Raw genomic sequence first — 18,996 nt, forward strand, 5'->3', positions numbered from 1 at the left:
AGGCACTGATTTCAGGACCCTCAAAAGGTACATGAACTGTGAAAGAGAGGTGTTCAGTATATAAATATTAACATAATATTCTGTGATTCTGTGATCTGGAAATATTTCACAACCAGAAAAACAGAACACCTTGAGTTGGGGGAGATCTGGGTCAGGACAAGTAGCATGAGATGGCATTTTACAGATTAGCCAGCCCTGCATATAGCTGTTGTTTTCGCATGGAAGAGCTGAATGAATCAGTCTCTGGTTGGCTCAGTAACTCTGACAGCTATCACATATAGAACAGCTCAGGGGTAAATAGACAGAAAATAATAAAATTTTTAGAAAAAAACAGGGCCTTTTCTACTGAAGTTATGTAAACAACCAAAATTTTTTGTTCTTCTGGAAGAGCTAATGAGAGCATTCCTTAAAAACTGCTGCAAGTCTCAAGTGCCTGGAGATATGCATATTGAGTTTTTACCCCTTCCCTCCCATCTGCCAGCTGCTCTGCTGTCATTTTTTTTCCCTCCTCCAGTAAAGCACAGAGCTGGGGGAACCACAAACCCTGAATTGTGTCACTGCACAGAAGAAGATTGATGGGGAGGTTAATAAGTTGACTGTGTAATTATAACACTCACCGTGTACCACTGATAATGGTTAATGTGGTTATTTCCCCCTCCTCTGATTATTTTTCTGCCTGTTTTTCAAGTCAGCTGGGGAGCCAGGCTCTGCTCCCTGCCTTGCTGCTCCACAGTGGGCAGCCCCAGGAAATTTGGCTATCAGGCACTTTGCTGTGCTGGGTGTTTGTATAAACTCCTTGACTCCCAGTGCACTCAGGAAAGGCAACTGAAGTTCTGCTAATGAGAAAAGGATTAGATGAGATTTTTTTTTTTTTTATTGCTGTGCTTTGCCAAATGTGAAAACAACTGTGAAATAATCAAGAATGGATTAAAGCTGAGGACAGTGAGTGATTTTTCCCCCTATGTTTAAAAGCTATCTTTTGAATTGCTTTTTTTGTTAGCACACCGTTCTAGATGATACCACACCTATCACATTGTTCTCAGTAGAGTTAAACTCAGTGGCTTGAATCTTAATGTGAGCCAAGAGTAGATACCTTGACTGGTGTTGGTACCTAACTGTGAATTTCTAAATATACATTATAAAAATTGGTCAATGGCATAAATTAATTAATACATAAACTCCTTCACTGCCCTTCAAACAAACACTCTGGCTACAGGTATAACTTTTTTTCTAGAATATAGGCCTGATGGTTACAAAAATATACTTGGAGCACTACAAAGTAATGATTTTGGTACAGAACTGTTGTCCACATTGTCAATATTCCATCTACTTTAATGATTGAGTACTTCAAAGCATAAGCTGCCCTTGATGCACTTGACTGTATGTTGCTTTTCAGAGAAGAAAGCTGTGGTTTTCAGCCTGTTTATTTAGAAATCATTTAAGAGCTCCTGACATGGAGCTTGTGAGAGTAACTGAGGCACAAATTTCTGAGGAAGCAGCCTGCTACTGTTTTTTTCTGTGTAGACCCCATTTGTAGAAAGGAAATAAGGTGACATCAAAGAGTTTAGTCAAATTTTGCCAAGGCTTTCTTCTCCTAATAGGGAAAATCTATGAAAGCCCTCAATATTTGCTAGCCTCTTTGGCTGAAGTGTTATGATATCAAGGCAATTTGCTTTTATTAACCCAGGCATCCCTGTTTCAAAGGATAATTACTAGGTGTTTGGTTTATAGCTGCTTGTATGAGCAATTCTATCCTTTATGAACAAGAAACCCTGAAGATGAGGGAAAGCTGAATACACTAACAGTACCATAAAGTTGTGGAGTACAACAAGCAAACTGAGAACATAAATAATAGCTGTGCTCCAGAGAAAACAGATGCTGCAATGAGAAATAACATTGCTGAACCTATAAGGTCACCACATTTGAAAAGGAACAAAAAGTGCAATTGCTGGGGTGACAAATAGCCAGCAAGTGTAGAAAAATAGTCTCATGTTACTGCTACAGTAACAAGAGAAATTCCTCACTAAATAATTGCTCATGGCAATGAGCTGATTTAACAGTAATGAGCTGATTTAGCAAAGTTTTTATCTGGTCAACATGGACTCAGGCTTCACTAGCCACCGATTTTTCTCTGGAACACAGTTATGCTAATGGGGATTTTGAGAGGGATTACAGAGAAAGGCATCTATGTCTTTGGTAAGAAGCAGGAAATTTGGGCCTGTGCTAAGGAACAGTGAAGTTGCCCTCATAACTCCAGTCTTCAACCCTGTTATCCAGTTAGCACCTTCCACTCACTGTGAATTGTCATTACAGAGCTGGTGAGAATTAAAAATCGGTTCAGCTGGGCTATTAGCAAGAATTAAATATTTAGAGGACCAGGAGAAGTGAACCCATCCAGCACATAAAAAAAAAGCTGTTAAGGAGAGGACAGCTGTTAATGAATTGTTTAAAACATTCCAAAGCTTCTTTTTGCCTGAAATACTACTGTAAATATGAAATTAATTTAAATGCTTCTGATGTCATCAATTCCATGTCTTCATGTCCTACAGTATCAGCACTTGCTTAGGTGAGCTGAAGGGTTTGACATCCCATGCATGGCATAAAAGTGATATTTGTGGGGACTAAAAGGAGTAATACATTTGGAATGAGAGCTCAGTTACTGGTAGAATCATCACTGGGTATAACATTTCAGACCACTCATTGCTTTCTCTCTTCAGATCCATTATTCAGTGATACAACTTTCTGTGGAATTTACTTGTTTTTCTTATTTTCTATTTCAGAATATGGCACTTTACTGATAAAACATTGCCCTAAAACCCATTTATTAGGTCACTTTATAATGAAACACATTGGTTTTTATCTTGTTACAATTAAACACTTTCATGCTTTTGTTCTTTTTTGTTAGTAAACAGTAGTGTCTTCTAAAATGTATTAATCAGGATAGTCTAGCCAAATTTGCCATCTTCTAAAAATGAGGCTAATCCAGCAGCAGTTTTCCTTAGAATGCCCAGTTTTTATTAAGGGCCAGGTAACAGCAGCCTGCACAAAGCAAATCTGTATTTGCAAGGAATCTGTATGTTGCCCTGTACTGTTTGAGTGTGGTTCATCTGGGGATTGCTGTGTGATTACAGGTTCTGGTCTTCCATCTGAGATTTACTTTAAAGATAATATTTACTGAAGCAAACCCAGCTCCTTTGAGAACAGACTTGATGAGAGGTTTCATGCACTTTACAGCCTGGTGTGAACCATGGCACGGGTGCATAAACCTGGGCTACATATTTGCCCTTTTCAAGGTGAAATTGATTAGCCAGTCCCCAAAAAGTTAACTTTCTTTTGCTGCAGGGCTTGTAGCACTGAGGTGTGCCCTTGTAGCATCTTGTAGGACTGTGTGCTGGCCCACAAATAATAGGGTATTTTCAGTCTTGGCTTCCCCTCATCTTGGGGCAGCTGAGTGGGAGCTTAGCAGTGAGTTTTGTCTCCTACTGTACTTCATCATGCACTCATTTTACAGCCTCCGAAAACCCTTGTTTTGGTGATAACTCAGACTAGTGACAGGGTTAAGAGCTAAGCTCTGAAAACAATACCAGAGAATCTGATTAGTTTCTTGTCCATACAATTCAGCAGCATGACCAGACATGTCACTCAAGGTGTAACTCTGTTTGTTTGTCTGTATGCCAGTCAAAACACCACAGTGTGTTTGAGCCCTCCAAACAGAACTGACGGCGGTGTCATAGTGCCCACAAGAGAGCCTTGGGTGCAAGAGGTCAGGTGGACACCAACACAGTTTATCTACAGTGCAGTCACCCAACTGTGAGGAGGATGCCTTAGTCCATTTTAAGAGTGAAATCAATGGAATCACTGAGTTTAGGACAAGATTCATCCCTTCTGTCTTACAGACCCTCATATCTGGCAGGATGACGCACCTTGAAATCCTTTGGCTGTATTGTCAATATTTTTCCTGTAGTTATGGGGACGAGGCAACGACCTTAGATTGTATAAATCTACTTGAAGGCAAGTTAAGGTGAGAAGGGCCTACTCACTTTTGTTTTGCTTTCATTTAAAAATGTAGACAGCCATCCTTTTGCCATCATTAACTCCCTGCACAATTCATGTTCTAAATCCCTCCAGTCAAGGGTTTATTTTTTGCCCCTTTCTGAAGGTAGATGATACAGCTGAGTGGTGGGCTACACCTACTGTGTATGGATTTTCAGAGGTTAACCACAGCTGGCTGGGAGGAGACACTGGCATCATTTGTTAAAAGATTTGAATCTCATCAAAATATCACACCAGTAAAAAAAAAAAAATCACAGTCCTTCTAAAAAAAATTAAACCCTTTTTATTTGTATATTTATTTTTATATATAAAAGAAATACAAAAACAACCCCACAAACAATGCTGATTATGGCAATTCAGTTTTGTCAGCCCCCTCTGCTTGGGCTGCTGCCTCAGACCCACCAGGAGTGAGCAAAGTCCTCCGGTTGTAATGTCCTTTTATGATTCCAGAGTTATTGTTCTCATTAAGAATTTGTTTCTGTTTTTGCCTGTTAAGTGACTGTACAAGTCCTAATACAACAGCTGCTAATGAATACTGTCCAGTCAGTTTTCTTGGTTGTAAGATCAGAGGATTTGGTTGAACTCTTCCTAGAAGAAAATATGTTTTGATTTTTCCTTCCTGTTCACTGATACCTTTGACATAAATTTCTCCACGGTAGTCGAAGGCAAATCCCCGGTCCTTCAGGATCAGATACGTTTCTTCAGGCACTTGTATTCTGTCACTTACACCTGTGCTGTCCATTCGACTTGCCAAATTCACTGTTTTGCCCCAGATATCGTACTGGGGTTTCTTAGCACCGATAACTCCTGCTACGACAGAGCCATGGCTAATCCCTATTTAAAAAAAAATAAAATTAAAAAAAGTAAAAAAAAAAAAAAAAGAGAAGATAAACTGTATACAAGAATGACTAAAACTCATATTTGCATTTAAGAATTTAAGAACCAGGTAAAGTCTTGTTCAGATACACTTATCTCCAGGCTTAAGAAAAAGGGGCATATTTAAAGAAATTAAAAAAAAAATCTGGAAAAGCTAGAAAACTTGAAAAGTTGTATCAACAGGTTTATTTTATGGAACATCCTTGTCAGTGGAAGCACAATACTTTTGTGTCATCTGTATTCTGTTAATTGTTGCCAAAGCTCCTGAAAACTTAGACAATAGGAAAGATTTCTGGAACTACGCTTGTTGAGGGCGACCTTGTTAGTGCTATACAGTCAAGAAATTGCATTCTTATGTTCTGTGAAGTGAAAATATTAAAACATTCTGTGAAGATATTGAAAGACTTCATTTTGTAAGATTGTTGCATAAAAAGACAAACAATATTTGTTGGTTTTGTTGTTTTTTTTTTTCCTAGAATAGTGATTTAAGAATTGTTTAGTAGAGTGCAAGATATCTTTTGGAAAAGGATTTTACTTTCTTACACTTTTTGAAGATTTTTTTAAAATGGTAATAGAGATAATTTCAAATACTCTTGCATTCAGGCTGTATGAAATCTTTACACGTGATCCACACTCACTGAATGTGGATGCTTGTTCCTTGAGAAATCTTGGGAACTATGAGTTTTGCATTAAAAACTGTTAGGAAGTGCAGATAAGATAGTGATGCTGTGACTCTCTATGCTGTGGTTGATGAATATACCTCAGTTTTTCTATGGCAGGGTTATCTATAAAAGACATGCCCCTTCCAGGTGATTTGTTTTTTTTGTTTTTTGTTTTGGCCAGTGATCAGGTCAGCATAAGAAGTCATCAAATTTACTCCTGCCATGTGCCCTATATTCAGGCCTTTTTTTTATGTACCATCCCATGGTACATAATAGAACAATAGCTTACCCATCACAGCAATTCAGAGCTGCTGCCACTGGTCAGGGCAGAGATGGAATTCAGCTTTTGTGCAAAACAGAAGTACTACTCCCAGGGTTTGGGAGAAACTACTTTTTTTACTGAAGAAGAATATTATGCAGGGAAATTAATTAGAGACTCTGCGAGTATCAGTCTTGGGGCTGGATCTAGGTTGTCCTGTTCACTTTCTGCGTTATATCTATGGGTTCTTAGTACCAGACTTACTAAAGACAGTAAATTAATTATGTTCCTCGTTCACAATTCACTGAAATTTTGAACTCCTGCAATTCCCAAACCAGGGCCTATATTCTGCAAATGGAGTATTTCATATTTCTGACTTTGGCTGGGATGAAGTCAATTTGAAAACAGAGGATACAGTATTTGGGCTCTTCTAAATTGTGCATGTCCTTGCAATGTTACTGGAGTGCACTCAGTGGAGTCACAACCTTGCAGACAAAAGCTCATTTTAACTCTGGTGTTTGAACCATGCTTACCAATCCGGAGTTCAAAGTTGTTGAAGGAATGCTTGTTGATCTCCTGTATGCTTTCATTCAGAGCTATGGAGAAGTCAGCCAGAGCACACAAATGTCCCCATTTGTCTTCACATTGCTGAGGAAAAAGTTATACACCAATATGTTAGTAAAGTTTTTCGTTTGCCCAGCTGCTACCCATCCCTACAAGTACCAAGGGTTTGCATTTGGAATCTAGCCTCAACATTCTAGATGGAAGAGAGAATGGCTGTTAATGGTAATGCTTCCCATCATGTTATACTTCTATAACTGGATAGAGAACAGCTTAAAGGGCCAGAGAAAGTAACTTTCTGTCAAGAATCTGACAGGCAATGATGAGAATTAACAAGGCATGTGAAACATGTCTAAGGCTGAGAAAGAAAGTATAGAGAGGACTGAGATTGCTCAGACTCAAGGATCAAAATCTAGTGAGAAAAAGGGATGACCCACATAAACACGATGTAGAGTGAAAGAAGCGAGAGATGCATAATCCTTCTTTGCTGACACTGCCATCCAGGAAAAGCATCAATTCAAGTACTCTCAGAGATGTAATGGTGACAGGAACAACAGGGCAAGCCAGGTAATTTGGGGTTGGTTAAGGGAGGGAAAAAAGGCTCTTCTGTAGCTCATTAATTGCCTTAGGGCAGGCAAGTCACTCCCCGCTCCTTCCCTTCCATTCCTACAAAGCAGTCAGTATACAGATGGGGACCAGCAGTAGGTTTTAGTCTTCCCAGAACATCAACAGAACAGATGACTCTGGGTTTGGCCCAATGATTGTATGATGTCTTCTCATCTGTTCTGAAGCAAGGAAATTCCTTCTTCAAATTTCCAGTTCATAGTACAAAGGATTGTAAATCTCTCCCTGGGTGATGCAGTCCAGCCCTTTGCAATTTTCATCATCCTGTGTGTTTAATACTGAACATGAACCTCTCCTTGGCATCACCCTGCTCTGTTCACACCATGCTTGGTCCTTATCCTTAACTGGCTCTGTTCTCAGCATGCCAACCTCCCTCAGCAGCCTGCACCTCTTAGGTGCTGACAAGGTGGCAGACATGTACGTATGACAAGTATATTTAAAACATCCATTAAAATTCCATTAAGCTATTATAGTTCAAGAAAAGAGATGAGTTAATCAGTCTTGGAAAGGCAATGAAGCTTTTCTCCCTTTGAATTTTTACGCCCATCAAGAGTTAAAGGAAGTGATTAGGAGCTGTGTAGCTATAACCAACTATCTCCCTGGTGTTCTATCCTTCTTTGCTCATGTCTACACAGAAGCATTTTGACAACCAAGAATCCCATGCATATCTAGTTTTATGGATTTCTAGCTGTCAGCATCACTTGTTACTCTGTAGGTGGGAGATGCTCAGCTAGTTACACTCCACGAGTTTTATAATGCATTCTTAACATTTTCTAGTTTATAAAGCTCATTATAATCTGGCTGCTGCTTTTCAGAAGTTGTGATCAATGTGGGCAAATCTGATTCCCAGCCTGTGACTGACCAGGGGCATTGCACCCCTTTTGTGCTGCTCTTCCTGGGGACTGGCACCAGTTGCCAAAAAAACAGATTTCAGCAACAGATGACTTCTCACTGGATATATTTTAGAGCCTTATCCAATTTGTTTCCAGGCAAATTCTTGGGTGGAATTATGAATGGATTTCTCTCATCTGATTTATGTGAGATTTATGGCTGTGACTGTGCATGTGTCCTCTGTGACTATTTATCCCCTCAGCTTGGTTTGCTTGTTCTTCAGTTGAACCAATGACCTACTTTCTTTTTGATGCATAGTTATCATGCTGTCTGTAGACATGCTGTATCAAAAAAAGTATAAATGCGGCATGAGTACAGTTACACTTGCAAAAGTATGCTGCCAGTTAATAGATCCTCTCTCTTCATCAATTATTTGAGGCTGTCAGTCAGGCTCCTGTCTGAGTTACTGAGGTGGCTTTAGAGTATGTCTGAAGATATAGATAGACCTTATCTAGATTCACATTGGTGTGACTGAAAGAAAGTTTTTTTCTCCTATAAGCCTAAATTTGAGGAAAGAATCCATATGGTTCTTGTTCCAAGCACAAGATGGCATTTCAATTCATCAAGAAGTGCAACTGCTGTCTGCCAGAAGCCCCAAATGTCTATTTTATTTTAGCAAAACAAGTTTTATGAACAACATAAAGATAACACTTATATTTTTGAATATGAATGATCAAAATAATCACAAGCTTTGCTTCTTAAAGAAAATTATCCTCTTACCTGTTTTTCAGGTGACAATCCTGACACGGCCATGTATGTGCTGCCAATTGTTTTAATTTTTTCAATATCTTGAAATCTCTCTTCACCTAGTAGCTAATATATATATAAAAGAAAAATACTGTTACTTCTGTAATTCCTGACACAAAGTGCTTCTAGAGATGTGAGAATGCATCTTTACACTTTCCAGTCCTTCATGGCACACAATTTATTCTGGGTCCTGGGGAACACTGATCTGGAACTCTGGAACATCATCTACTCACCGAGTGCTGTTTGGTAAATTCCACAATGGCTAATATAAAACATGCATACTCCAGCCCAAGAGAAATGCATCCAAGTCCTGCATTTCCTGATGTATAATCTCTGAATCCTAGTGAAGACAAACTCTCTGTGTCTGTATGTGTGAATAGAAGACTTGATCACCTAAAGGTGTTCCTAAAACTGTACTGGAGGAACTCAGTTTGCAAAGTAAGTGCTGCTACAGCAACAATTATGGTGATGAGAGCAATATTCAAGACCAGGCTGGTTGGGGCTCTGAGCAACCTGGCCGAGTGGAAGGTGTCCCTGACCATGGAAGGGGGTTTGGAATGAGATGATCTTCTAATCCAAATAATTCTCTACACAGTCAATGGATGGAGGTAGAAGCCTCCAAAGAAATCATGTAGGACACCAAGTCCTCTTATATCCCGTTGCTTTCCCTTACTTAGGGTCAGACTGGACACCAGCATGTCCACTGGATCATTCGATCTATACATTTATGTATTTTCCCCTTCTAACAAAAATTCCAAGAACCAATGGGAAATGGTAAATCCTTGTATGTATTTGGGATTTGCTATAGCTATGGGTGTTAAAAAGAACTTGCTAGATTGAGAATCTGGAAGAGGAAGAAACAATTCAGCTGAGTGATTGAAATGGGAGTGAAACCGAGCACTGAATGAAATGGGAGTTAAAGTTTGGTCCCTATTCCAAGTCCATATTTATGGTTTAACTTAAGACTTCTCATGAAATAGAAGCCAGACCTTTATATTCCTTGAAAGACCTTAGCAAAGTTCAGGATGTGATTACAGAGTGTGGGATATGGGCATTAATCACCTCATCACAGGAAAATGTTTGTCACTGGTGTTAATGCCAAGTACCCTGTGAAACTTTGTGATAAGCTTTATGGTATCTAATAAATTTGGGGATCAGTATGGTTACGAAGTCATGGGAGGAAAAAAAAGCACTTCACCAAGAAAAGGAGTTTCAAACTTTCAATTCTAAAGGCTCTATTTACTTAGAGTTTAAGTGGAAAAAAGTAGTTTTGTGGTCAGGCAAAAATATAACAAAATATTTTTCCCCTTTTTTTTCTCTACACTCTGTATTCTTTTTCCCATCTTGTGGGTTGGAATTTCCTGTCCACTAAAGCCATTATTTCATTCAAAAGGAGAAACATACCAAAGGCATAACATGAAATATCCCCTGCCACTGAAGTAACCCCAGCTGGAGCGCCGGGGCCTCGGGAGCTTTGCTGTTGGTGTGCAGATATGGCACCATCTGTCCCTAAAGGGAGGCTGCACAGCATTCCACGTAGGGAATACAAAGCCATATGGTTAATGGCTTCTGTCCAAGCCAGGAAAGTCCAAAGACTTGACCTGCTTCTCATTTTTCTTCAAACTGCCAGAACAGGCCATTGTGTACCTTTCCTGCTTACAAGGGCAGCTCTTCCAACTGCTCTCTTAAAGAAAAAGATTGTTTCTTGTAGCTCTGCCTCTGTGAGCAGTCTGAGAACACCATGTGTTTGAGCAAGGGGAGAAAATGGTCTTGCTTCAAAACAGTCCATATTTTCATTTCCAGATGGTTGCTGGAAGCAACAGCAAATAGTGCACTAATTTAAAATGTATAAAAAATATCTAAAATTACCCTTTTTAGGAAAGAAAAAAACATTGGCTGTGATGCAATTTAGAAAAAATTATCCCAAGTTATGGGTTTTTTCCTCATTCATTATTGTTTCCAAATCTTCTGTTTGCTTCTTTTTCCCCTGCTTTATATGGTCTGTTCAATAGATTCTTTCCTTCTTCAAATAATGGTCTATTTACTAAGTACTTTCTTCACGGTATGACAAGATGATGGATTTTGATATTGGGGAAGATATTCCAACTCAGTCCTAAATCAGCTGCCATTTGTAAAAACATTTTAAATAGGTTGCTAATTTAACATGATAGTCCAGGGACACATTTTCAAACACTAGAATGTGGTCTGTATCCAAAAAGAAACTAATGGCTTGGTGCTGCAATTCATGTACAGCCAAGGTTGTGTGGAGGTCAGACCCTGAGGTCACATGTACAAAATTGTACAAGAAAAAGAATATTGCAGGACATAGCACACAACTGCAAAGTAACCAAAGAATCTGAAAGCAGGATCCACTTTTCTGTTGAAACCTCTGCTTGTGGCAACATAATATATATCTGTCGTGATATACACTATGTAAATCACTGCAGGATAAATAAAATACAAGAAAAGAAAAGAATCTGTGAACAAGAAAGCTCCTCTGAATACACAAAGCCCAACTGTAACATTAACATACATAAATGACAGATTAAATAGCCTAGAAAGAATAGTACATTAAAAAAAATTCCTTCAAGGCTCATAATATCTGCAGCAATGTTATAATGCTAATTTTTTGGTCTAATGTCTCTAAAAAAGGGAATTTAGCCCTGTATGTGTCTTAGAGCTGCAGGCATATAAAAAGTATAAAAAGAAAGTAATTATAAAAGGTAGGTTTTCAATGTCCATATTTGTTTCTTTTTGCCAGGCCAGAAACTAGCACCTCCTGTTCTGCCTCAGCTGGCAGGAAGACTGGATAATTTGGGAGTCAAAAAATTTGTGAACCACAAGAGAAAAATAAAACTGAGTGAAGGCTGTATTTTGACAACAGTCAACCACCTATTCTGCAAAATTCCCTTCTGGACCACATTCTCCCGCTCCCTAAGAAAAACCCAGTCACAGCCTGACTCCTCTGTGGGTACCTACCCCCTGTAGTTGTCAGTGACAGGTTCTGTTCCAACATTCACTATTTTTTACTATTTTTTTTCTAACTGGCTTTGTCTCCCTAACATAGATCTATTATGTGGAAAGCGAATAAACAGATCCAGACTGTAACCTTGCTGTGTTGCATTAACAAGGAAAACCCTCTAAAAAGAAGACATATTCCAGATTTCTTTCTTGTGTGTCTATCACATTTTCCAAACCACATAAATTTGTATTTTTACCATGTCTTCCATTCAGAAGCATCATTTTGGCCATGTAGACAGATCATCTCTAATATTATTATCTCTGTAAGGAAAAGAGGCAGTTCACAGTGTAAAATGTGATCTGAGCTTAGAAACTCAATTCAGTTGTCTAAACATATATGTCCAGTGTGATCTAGTGTACTCTTGCCTTGAACACCTCCAGTGGCCTGCTCCAGAACTTGAGTTTTCTGGCAATGCACTGTGGGAACTGACAATCCCCTGTGGGTGTCCCAAATCACCTAGGATGTATCAAATGGCATCAGGTGCCTATGTCTTACACTCCTTGCTAAGATTTCTACATCAGGGTATGTCTCCAGAGGTGTTCACTTGTGGAGTTTCCCCTTGGATATCAGAGCTGTTCTGCTCTCAAGGTGCACATCTGCATTTTCCTCCTGGGGTTCTATTGGAACAGGAGGCAGTCTTGGCAAAGAGCAGAGTGAAAAAAAGAAGGAATTGTGACATTGTATAGTGTCAGTCAACAGTTTCATGGAAACATTGCTAGCCCTCTAACATTGCACCTGGAATGATTTGTGGTTCCTTTTCCATGGATAAGGTTACTTCTTTCAGTTGTTCTGTCTGGCATATCACCTTTCAGATTGTTTAGACAGAGTAAACTAATGACACAACCGTGCTGCAAGTAGGTTAGCAATCAGCAGGGGATCCCATAATTTCATTTGCTACCTCTACCAAGAACATATCTATTCTTCAACTAACATGTCTGGGACATAATACAGTCTCTAATTAGGTCCTTTATTAATTACAGAGCAGGTGTTAGGGGCCTGAAAGTAATATTGTGTTAGGGTTTTGATTAAAACCTTGTCTTCAGTAATTGCCACGGCAGCAAAGGAATTTTGTTGTGAAGATTACATGAATGCGCATGACAAAATATCTTAATGTGAAGACGATTGCTATGAATTAATTTGAGTGGTAATCATTTTAATCAGATCTGGAAATAAAAACAAAACTATTAATCAAGGAGCATGCTGACAGTTGTGCTAGATCCTGGAGGTAAGAAGCAGGCATTTATATCCATGGGGAATGCAGTGCAGGAGCTTAGCAGGTGACAGAGTTCTTCTTGTGAGGAAGAGATTTTGTTCTCAGTTAAAATGCACAGGGAAGTGTTCTTGGTGAATTCTTCTATTTCCCGCTCATAATTTTGTTGTGTCACCAATTATATGGATAAACTCTCAATTTCAGGTCAGTAATCTCAGCCTTGGTACAATCTTTATGAGAAACCACTCATTCCCCATGCAGGTGCCCAGGATGAAAGTCACATGATACCAGATTTTCTCCTTCCCTTTTCTTTCTGGACCATTGCAATCTGGAGCATAGATCCAGTCTTGTTGCTAGGTAGAGGTGGTTCCAATTCTATTTTTACCACTCAGGGATCTCAGGAGGGCTACACACTCCTGAAAACTGCCTGCAGTATAGAGGTTAACATTCTCTGTGCTAGGTAATTTTGGCAGTATTTTTTCATCCTTCCCGGTTTTGAAATTTTTTAAAGCTCTTCATTGGCCTATGCTTTGTCTCCTTTCTTAATTCCTCTTGGGCTCATTGCAGGATGTGATCCCACCTGTATAAGCTTCCTTACAAACTACTTTGCAGAGTATGCAAATTTATCCTGACTTCCTCTTCAATTACCATGTTTTCTTTGCTTTCACCTAGCAAGAGCTACACTGGGGATTTGACTTATCTCCTCCTTTTTATCTTGTCCCCTCCTCAGCTCCTTTTCTGAAATTAACTGGACAGAATACCTAAATACTTTATATTTCCTTTCTGTGTCCTTTCCATTAAAAAAAAAAAAAATCCCTTCACCTCTGAATTCTTCAGTGAAACAAGCAGCTGAACTTCATTTATCTCTCCGTAAAAATCCTAACTAGACAAGTCGTCTCAGTTAATATGTCACCACCAGATTTCATTTTCTGCCTAACATTTGCTTTTGAGCTGTGTGCTTCACATTTAACTGGACACTATCCTACCCTTTAATATTCATTGAATCCATTCAAGCAACACCTTTAAAGCAACACCTTTACCTGTTGGTACTAGAAAAATAGACCACTATTTTTCAGAACAGTTGCAGATATGTTCATACTTCTTTCTTCTATAGAACTGAAGTATTTTCTACTTTCAGATACTCTGGTGCAGATTTGTGCTTTTATGGATGTTTATACTTGAGTATTGCTTTCAGTCTCTATCTCCTTAGATCATTCAAAACAATGTTTGTCAGGATGAAGGACAAAAAAGCAAACCAGGCATTTGCAATATGAGCAAAAAACCCCAGAGAACTATTGGAAGTAAAATAATTACCAAATTCGATAATTTAGGATGATATATTTGCCATTTGTAACTCGTAGTTTAAACACTGTCAAATACTCTAGTAGCTGGCATTACCTCATCAAAGTCTGCAATGATTTCATTCAGTAAGCGCAGACATTCCACTCCTTGGTTATTCATCTCAGTCTGGGAATAAAAGTCAGCAAATCCAGGAATAGAAGCAAACATCACACCAACAGCATCATAGGACTGAGAGTATAATTCCTGAAAAAAAAACAATGAGGAAAATAAAGTGTTAACTGAATGGAGAAAATGTAATTGGCAGCAATTAAAATAGCTTTCTTAATTTTTCCATGCATAATACCTTAACATCTGATGTTAACGTGAGTATTTTAAGGGTTAGCTAGGTGCAACAGGAGGAGGCTGAGAGCTCTTAATGCTTTTATTGCAGATTATATGCAGGGTTTTCCCTTTCTTTGAATGCCTGCTCTTTCTGCTTCTCAGGTGAAGGAGCGACACCAGCAAAAATGAAATAGAAATTTTGCTTTTCATTTACATGATGAATGACTTGAATACATGAAGGATTCATTGTCAAGTACAAATATCAGTTGTCACATTTTCTGGTGGATAATTTGTACTTCACACTACTGCAGCTCTTTACAAGTTTGTTTATTCACAAGTTTTCAGGAAAACTTTGCTCTCTGGTAAACTCTGGTTCTCCTAAGGTGGCTGTGGAGCTCTTTGGTTGCCTGGCTCTGGGAGATGTTCCTGCTCTTAGGGTTCAAAAGGAGGGAGAAACAGAAGTAGGAGTAGTAATAGAGTTACTGGGGAGGACAGAGAGTAGCTTATAAGGGATCAGTCACAGAAGGCTATTAGGATAAATTATGCCTTGGAATAAGCTTCCACTTATATTATTCATATAATTCACTCTGGTACTGAATGGCAGATTTATTTATGAAGGGGCTTGTGTCATTACATATGTGAAAATGTAGACAGTTCTTGTCTGAACTAAAGCTAATTTTTAGGAAAAAAACTAATTTCAACTTTAAAGATTCCAGGGATTGCTACCACAACTCCTGGTATGCTTTTCTTGCAGATAATATACCACCATCATATTTATTTTTCTTTGATGTTTTTTTTCCTGGCTTCAACTTCTGTAGTTCTAGGTAATGGTGGGCACTTCCATTTCTGTTTATGAACTTTTCTTATGTCGTTATGACCTGAAGTACTTTTTTCTCAAAGTTTTTGTTAGTGGCTTTAAGAAATGTAGATGCTTTGGTTTCATGATAAAAAGGTTTGCTGCTGATTGCCTTACACTTGACATGAACAATTCAGGCCCTTCTTTCTTCATCCTGCTTCTCCCTAGAAAAGCATCCTGCACCTCTGCTCTGCTCTTTGATTTGCGTCTAATGCTTCTGCTTATCCAGGCTCTTTTACAATGTGTCTTAAACACAGGGAAATTCTTCTAGTTTCCAAAGCCATGGCAAAGCCTTGATTGAGAAAACATGATTGATTCCCTTCCTGCCCTTACCCTTTCTTTCACTGAAGAGCACCTTCAGGGTCATGGAAGCCGTATTCTAAGAACACTCTTTTTCCCTTTTGTGGGTATAGAATCAATTCATGGATGCTTATGAAAGATCTGACAATGTGTGCTAGGAGAAGCACAAATACACTCGGCCATACTCATGCCTTGGATCATGAAGATAGAAAACAACTGCCTGGACCTTCAGTTGCTCCATTTTTCTATTTTTCAGTGAGAAGCATAAAGACAGAAATAAAACATCCATAAGAAATCACTACAGTACATATTTGGGAATTCACTTTTTTGAGAGCAGGGAAATTAACTTAATGGCCAGACATGAACTGCAGGATTGATTGCACTGAAATCTGGTAGATTTTTCTGTCTGCCAGCTCACGCATAAATCATCCCCAAGTATAGTTACTCTGGAAATTGCCTTACAAAAAGCAGGGGTGGTGGAATTTAATTCAGTGGCAAATTATTGAAGCATCAGCAGTGATCCATGGGGCATCTGCTTGCTTCTGAAGATTATTATGCATGTGACCATACGTGAATGAAAGTGTAAGATGGGAAACTTATTCCCTGAAAACCCATAATGCAGATATGCCAGAAGACACTGTTGGCTGGTATCAAGGTCTGCTCCATTTGCAATGAAACGTTTGAACCTGGTTGCTCTCACACTCGCATTTTCTCATGGGCATGGCAGGGTTCCTGTGGCACTTTCATACCCGCAGAGTTTAAAATTTCTCAAGAGTGATTTCTAAAGTGCCTTTTCTTGTAGCTTCTCACTGTGTCATCCTTCCCTGGGTGATACTTGAAATCAGAACACAACAATTCCTCATTGTGCAGTCTAATTAGTCTGCCTAGATCCATTTCCAAAATGTACAACAGAAAATGGTAGCCTTAATTCCTTTTTCCTGCATGATCAGTAGATATGTCAGTGCTGGCAAGGTGAATCTTGCAACATTCCTTCCCATTATGAAAGATAATTCCAACATTGCATGAAAAAAATCCAATTTCATCATACAGTACCTTAAAAATATGTAATATTATAATATGCATTTACTTTGTTTCAAATGAGGAGTAAGTGACTTACTGCTGCTTTCAGAAAAAAATTCTGGAATTTCCTTTATCAATCTTCAAACTTCATTTTAGGAATATTCAGAGACTCCATTATCATGCTTTTCTTTGTGTACTGCAAACACTTTTTAGGAACATAGCCACAAACTGTCGCTGAAATGGGTGTTTTATTATCTGCCACAAACAGGCAATTCAGAGGCAATATGAAATGGCAAAAATGTTCTCTTGTGTCTGCAGATATGAGAGCCTCAGGTCTGTTGCAGCTTGTTCCTTCCATAGTCACTGTCAGGGCTCTAGTAATACTTTTGCAACACTGGGCTATAATAAACTTGCACAGACATTCTGTTAAATTCACGCATCTTTTTTATGAATAGTAAATTTTCATGGACTCAAATACTCAAATTTTCATAGACTCATGGATTGAAACAGACTTCTGAATCTCATTTAGTACAATTTGCTTTCAAAGCAGGACCAATTAGATCAAGTCTTTCACAGCCCTTTTGATTTGGGGGTTGAGCCCTGCTCTGCCTTCACAGACTCACAAAACCACTGAATCACAGAATTTCTGGGGTTGGAAGGGACCTCTGGAGGTCATCCAGGCCAACCCCCCTGCCTAGGCAGGGTCACCTAGAGCAGGTTACACAGGAATGCATCCAGGTGGGTTTGGAATTTCTCCAGGGAGGGTGACTCTGTGACCTCTGTGAGCAGCCTCCTCCAGGGGCCTGCCACCCTCTGTGTAAAGCAGCTCTTCCTCATGTTGAGGTGGAACATCTTGTATTTTAATTTATTGCCATTGATCCTTGTCCTGTCCCTGGGCACCACTGAAAAGAGCCTGGCACCTTCCTCTTGTTACCTGCCTTGGAGACATTTAAATGCATTAATGAGATCCCTTCTCAGTCTTCTCTTCCCAAGTCTCTCCTCATAAGAGAGACGTTCCAGGCTCTTAATAATGTTTTCTTTATAAACACTCATTAGGTACTTGAAGGCAACAATGAGATGCTCTTTCAGTCTTTTCTTCTTAAAGTTGTATGATCTCAGGTGTTTCAGCCTCTCCTCACATGTTATGTCCCCCAATCTCATAACCACCTTAATGAATTATTGCTAGAATTTCTCTATGTGTGGCCCTCATGTTTTCTACTGGTGGGTTCAAAACATGGAAAAATAACTCCAGGTGTGGTCCTAGAACCTTTACTTCAAAACATTACTATTTTTCAATTTTTCCATTATTTTTCAATGATCAGACACTAGCTATTGGCAGTGTTTGTACAATGAATCCTGTAGAGAAACAAGTTTCAAGTGTTTCCTACCAGACCTACTTTTCTTTTACTAATTAGCCAAAAATATCAGAAAATTGACACATACTTCATTATCCCGATCCTTCTCCAGGAAGTGTCGGGCAACGTGACTGGGTAAAATATTCCGTAGCATGTTTTCATTGTGCTCCCTCAGCTCCTTCATTTCATTGATTTCTTCTTTTGCTTGAACACGCCACAGAAAATCCAGCCTTGCTGTGTATTCAAGCTGCAGTTTCAGAAAGAAAAAGAGGCAAAAATAAAACCTGACAAGATAAGAGTAGAGATTGTATTGCCATCCTGGCAGGCTGCTCCTGCCATGTAACCACCTTCAGTGCTGCTGAAGATCTTGGGAACAATTTGATTTTCTTGCCAGAAAAAGAGATTATTTCTTTGCCTTATGTACAGTGAGACTCTCAGAGTAATCTTGAGCAAAATAATATTTGTCATATTATTGCTATGGTCAGTGGATGTAAACTGTCACCAAATTATTTCCCCTTTAAGCATATCTTTATTATTTAGATAATGGAGTCTGGCAGGAGGTAAGGTATTGGCAGGTGTTGATATGAAATAAATATGTTCCCCTTTCCAGAAGTGTTTTCAATTTAAATGAGGAAATTAGCACAAGGCTAACTCTAAATTCTTGGCAAGGATGTCCTTCTTGAGAATGAATATCTTTCAGCAAAACTCTGTATAACAGCCCAAAGAGAATGTCCAAATCTGTGGCACAAAAATGATATAGTTATACTGTTGAGACACACAGTTATTTGCAACTTTAATCTTATAAAAATAACAGAAAACATGCTATTTGTCATCCCCTCCAATACTCTCTGCCTGTATTGTGGGATCAGAGTCTGCAATCAGAGTTTAGCCATGCACAGTCTCACTGCCTGATACCCACAGCTAAAAACTGAAATGA

At 38.9% G+C, this 18,996-nt stretch overlaps 1 protein-coding gene across 2 annotated transcripts in view; it reads right to left on the reverse strand.

The window, feature by feature from the left end:
* Window positions 1–4,313: 4,313 nt before the first annotated feature.
* The window catches only part of ADCY8 (adenylate cyclase 8), a 116,889-nt gene continuing 102,206 nt past the window's right edge, over window positions 4,314–18,996 (reverse strand). The window contains exons 14-18 of one of the 2 annotated variants that reach the window (XM_038127809.1): window positions 18,148–18,306; window positions 14,304–14,450; window positions 8,647–8,739; window positions 6,384–6,498; window positions 4,314–4,887 (exon numbers count right to left, since the gene is read on the reverse strand). In XM_038127809.1, the coding sequence (XP_037983737.1) occupies window positions 4,400–4,887; window positions 6,384–6,498; window positions 8,647–8,739; window positions 14,304–14,450; window positions 18,148–18,306 (1,002 nt within the window). In that variant the 3' untranslated portion in view covers window positions 4,314–4,399. The remainder of the gene's footprint in view (window positions 4,888–6,383; window positions 6,499–8,646; window positions 8,740–14,303; window positions 14,451–18,147; window positions 18,307–18,996) is intronic. The other variant, XM_038127810.1, reaches the window with a different exon arrangement.

Source organism: Motacilla alba, chromosome 2, assembly GCF_015832195.1.
Source record: "Motacilla alba alba isolate MOTALB_02 chromosome 2, Motacilla_alba_V1.0_pri, whole genome shotgun sequence".
NCBI classification, from domain to species: Eukaryota; Metazoa; Chordata; class Aves; order Passeriformes; family Motacillidae; genus Motacilla; species Motacilla alba.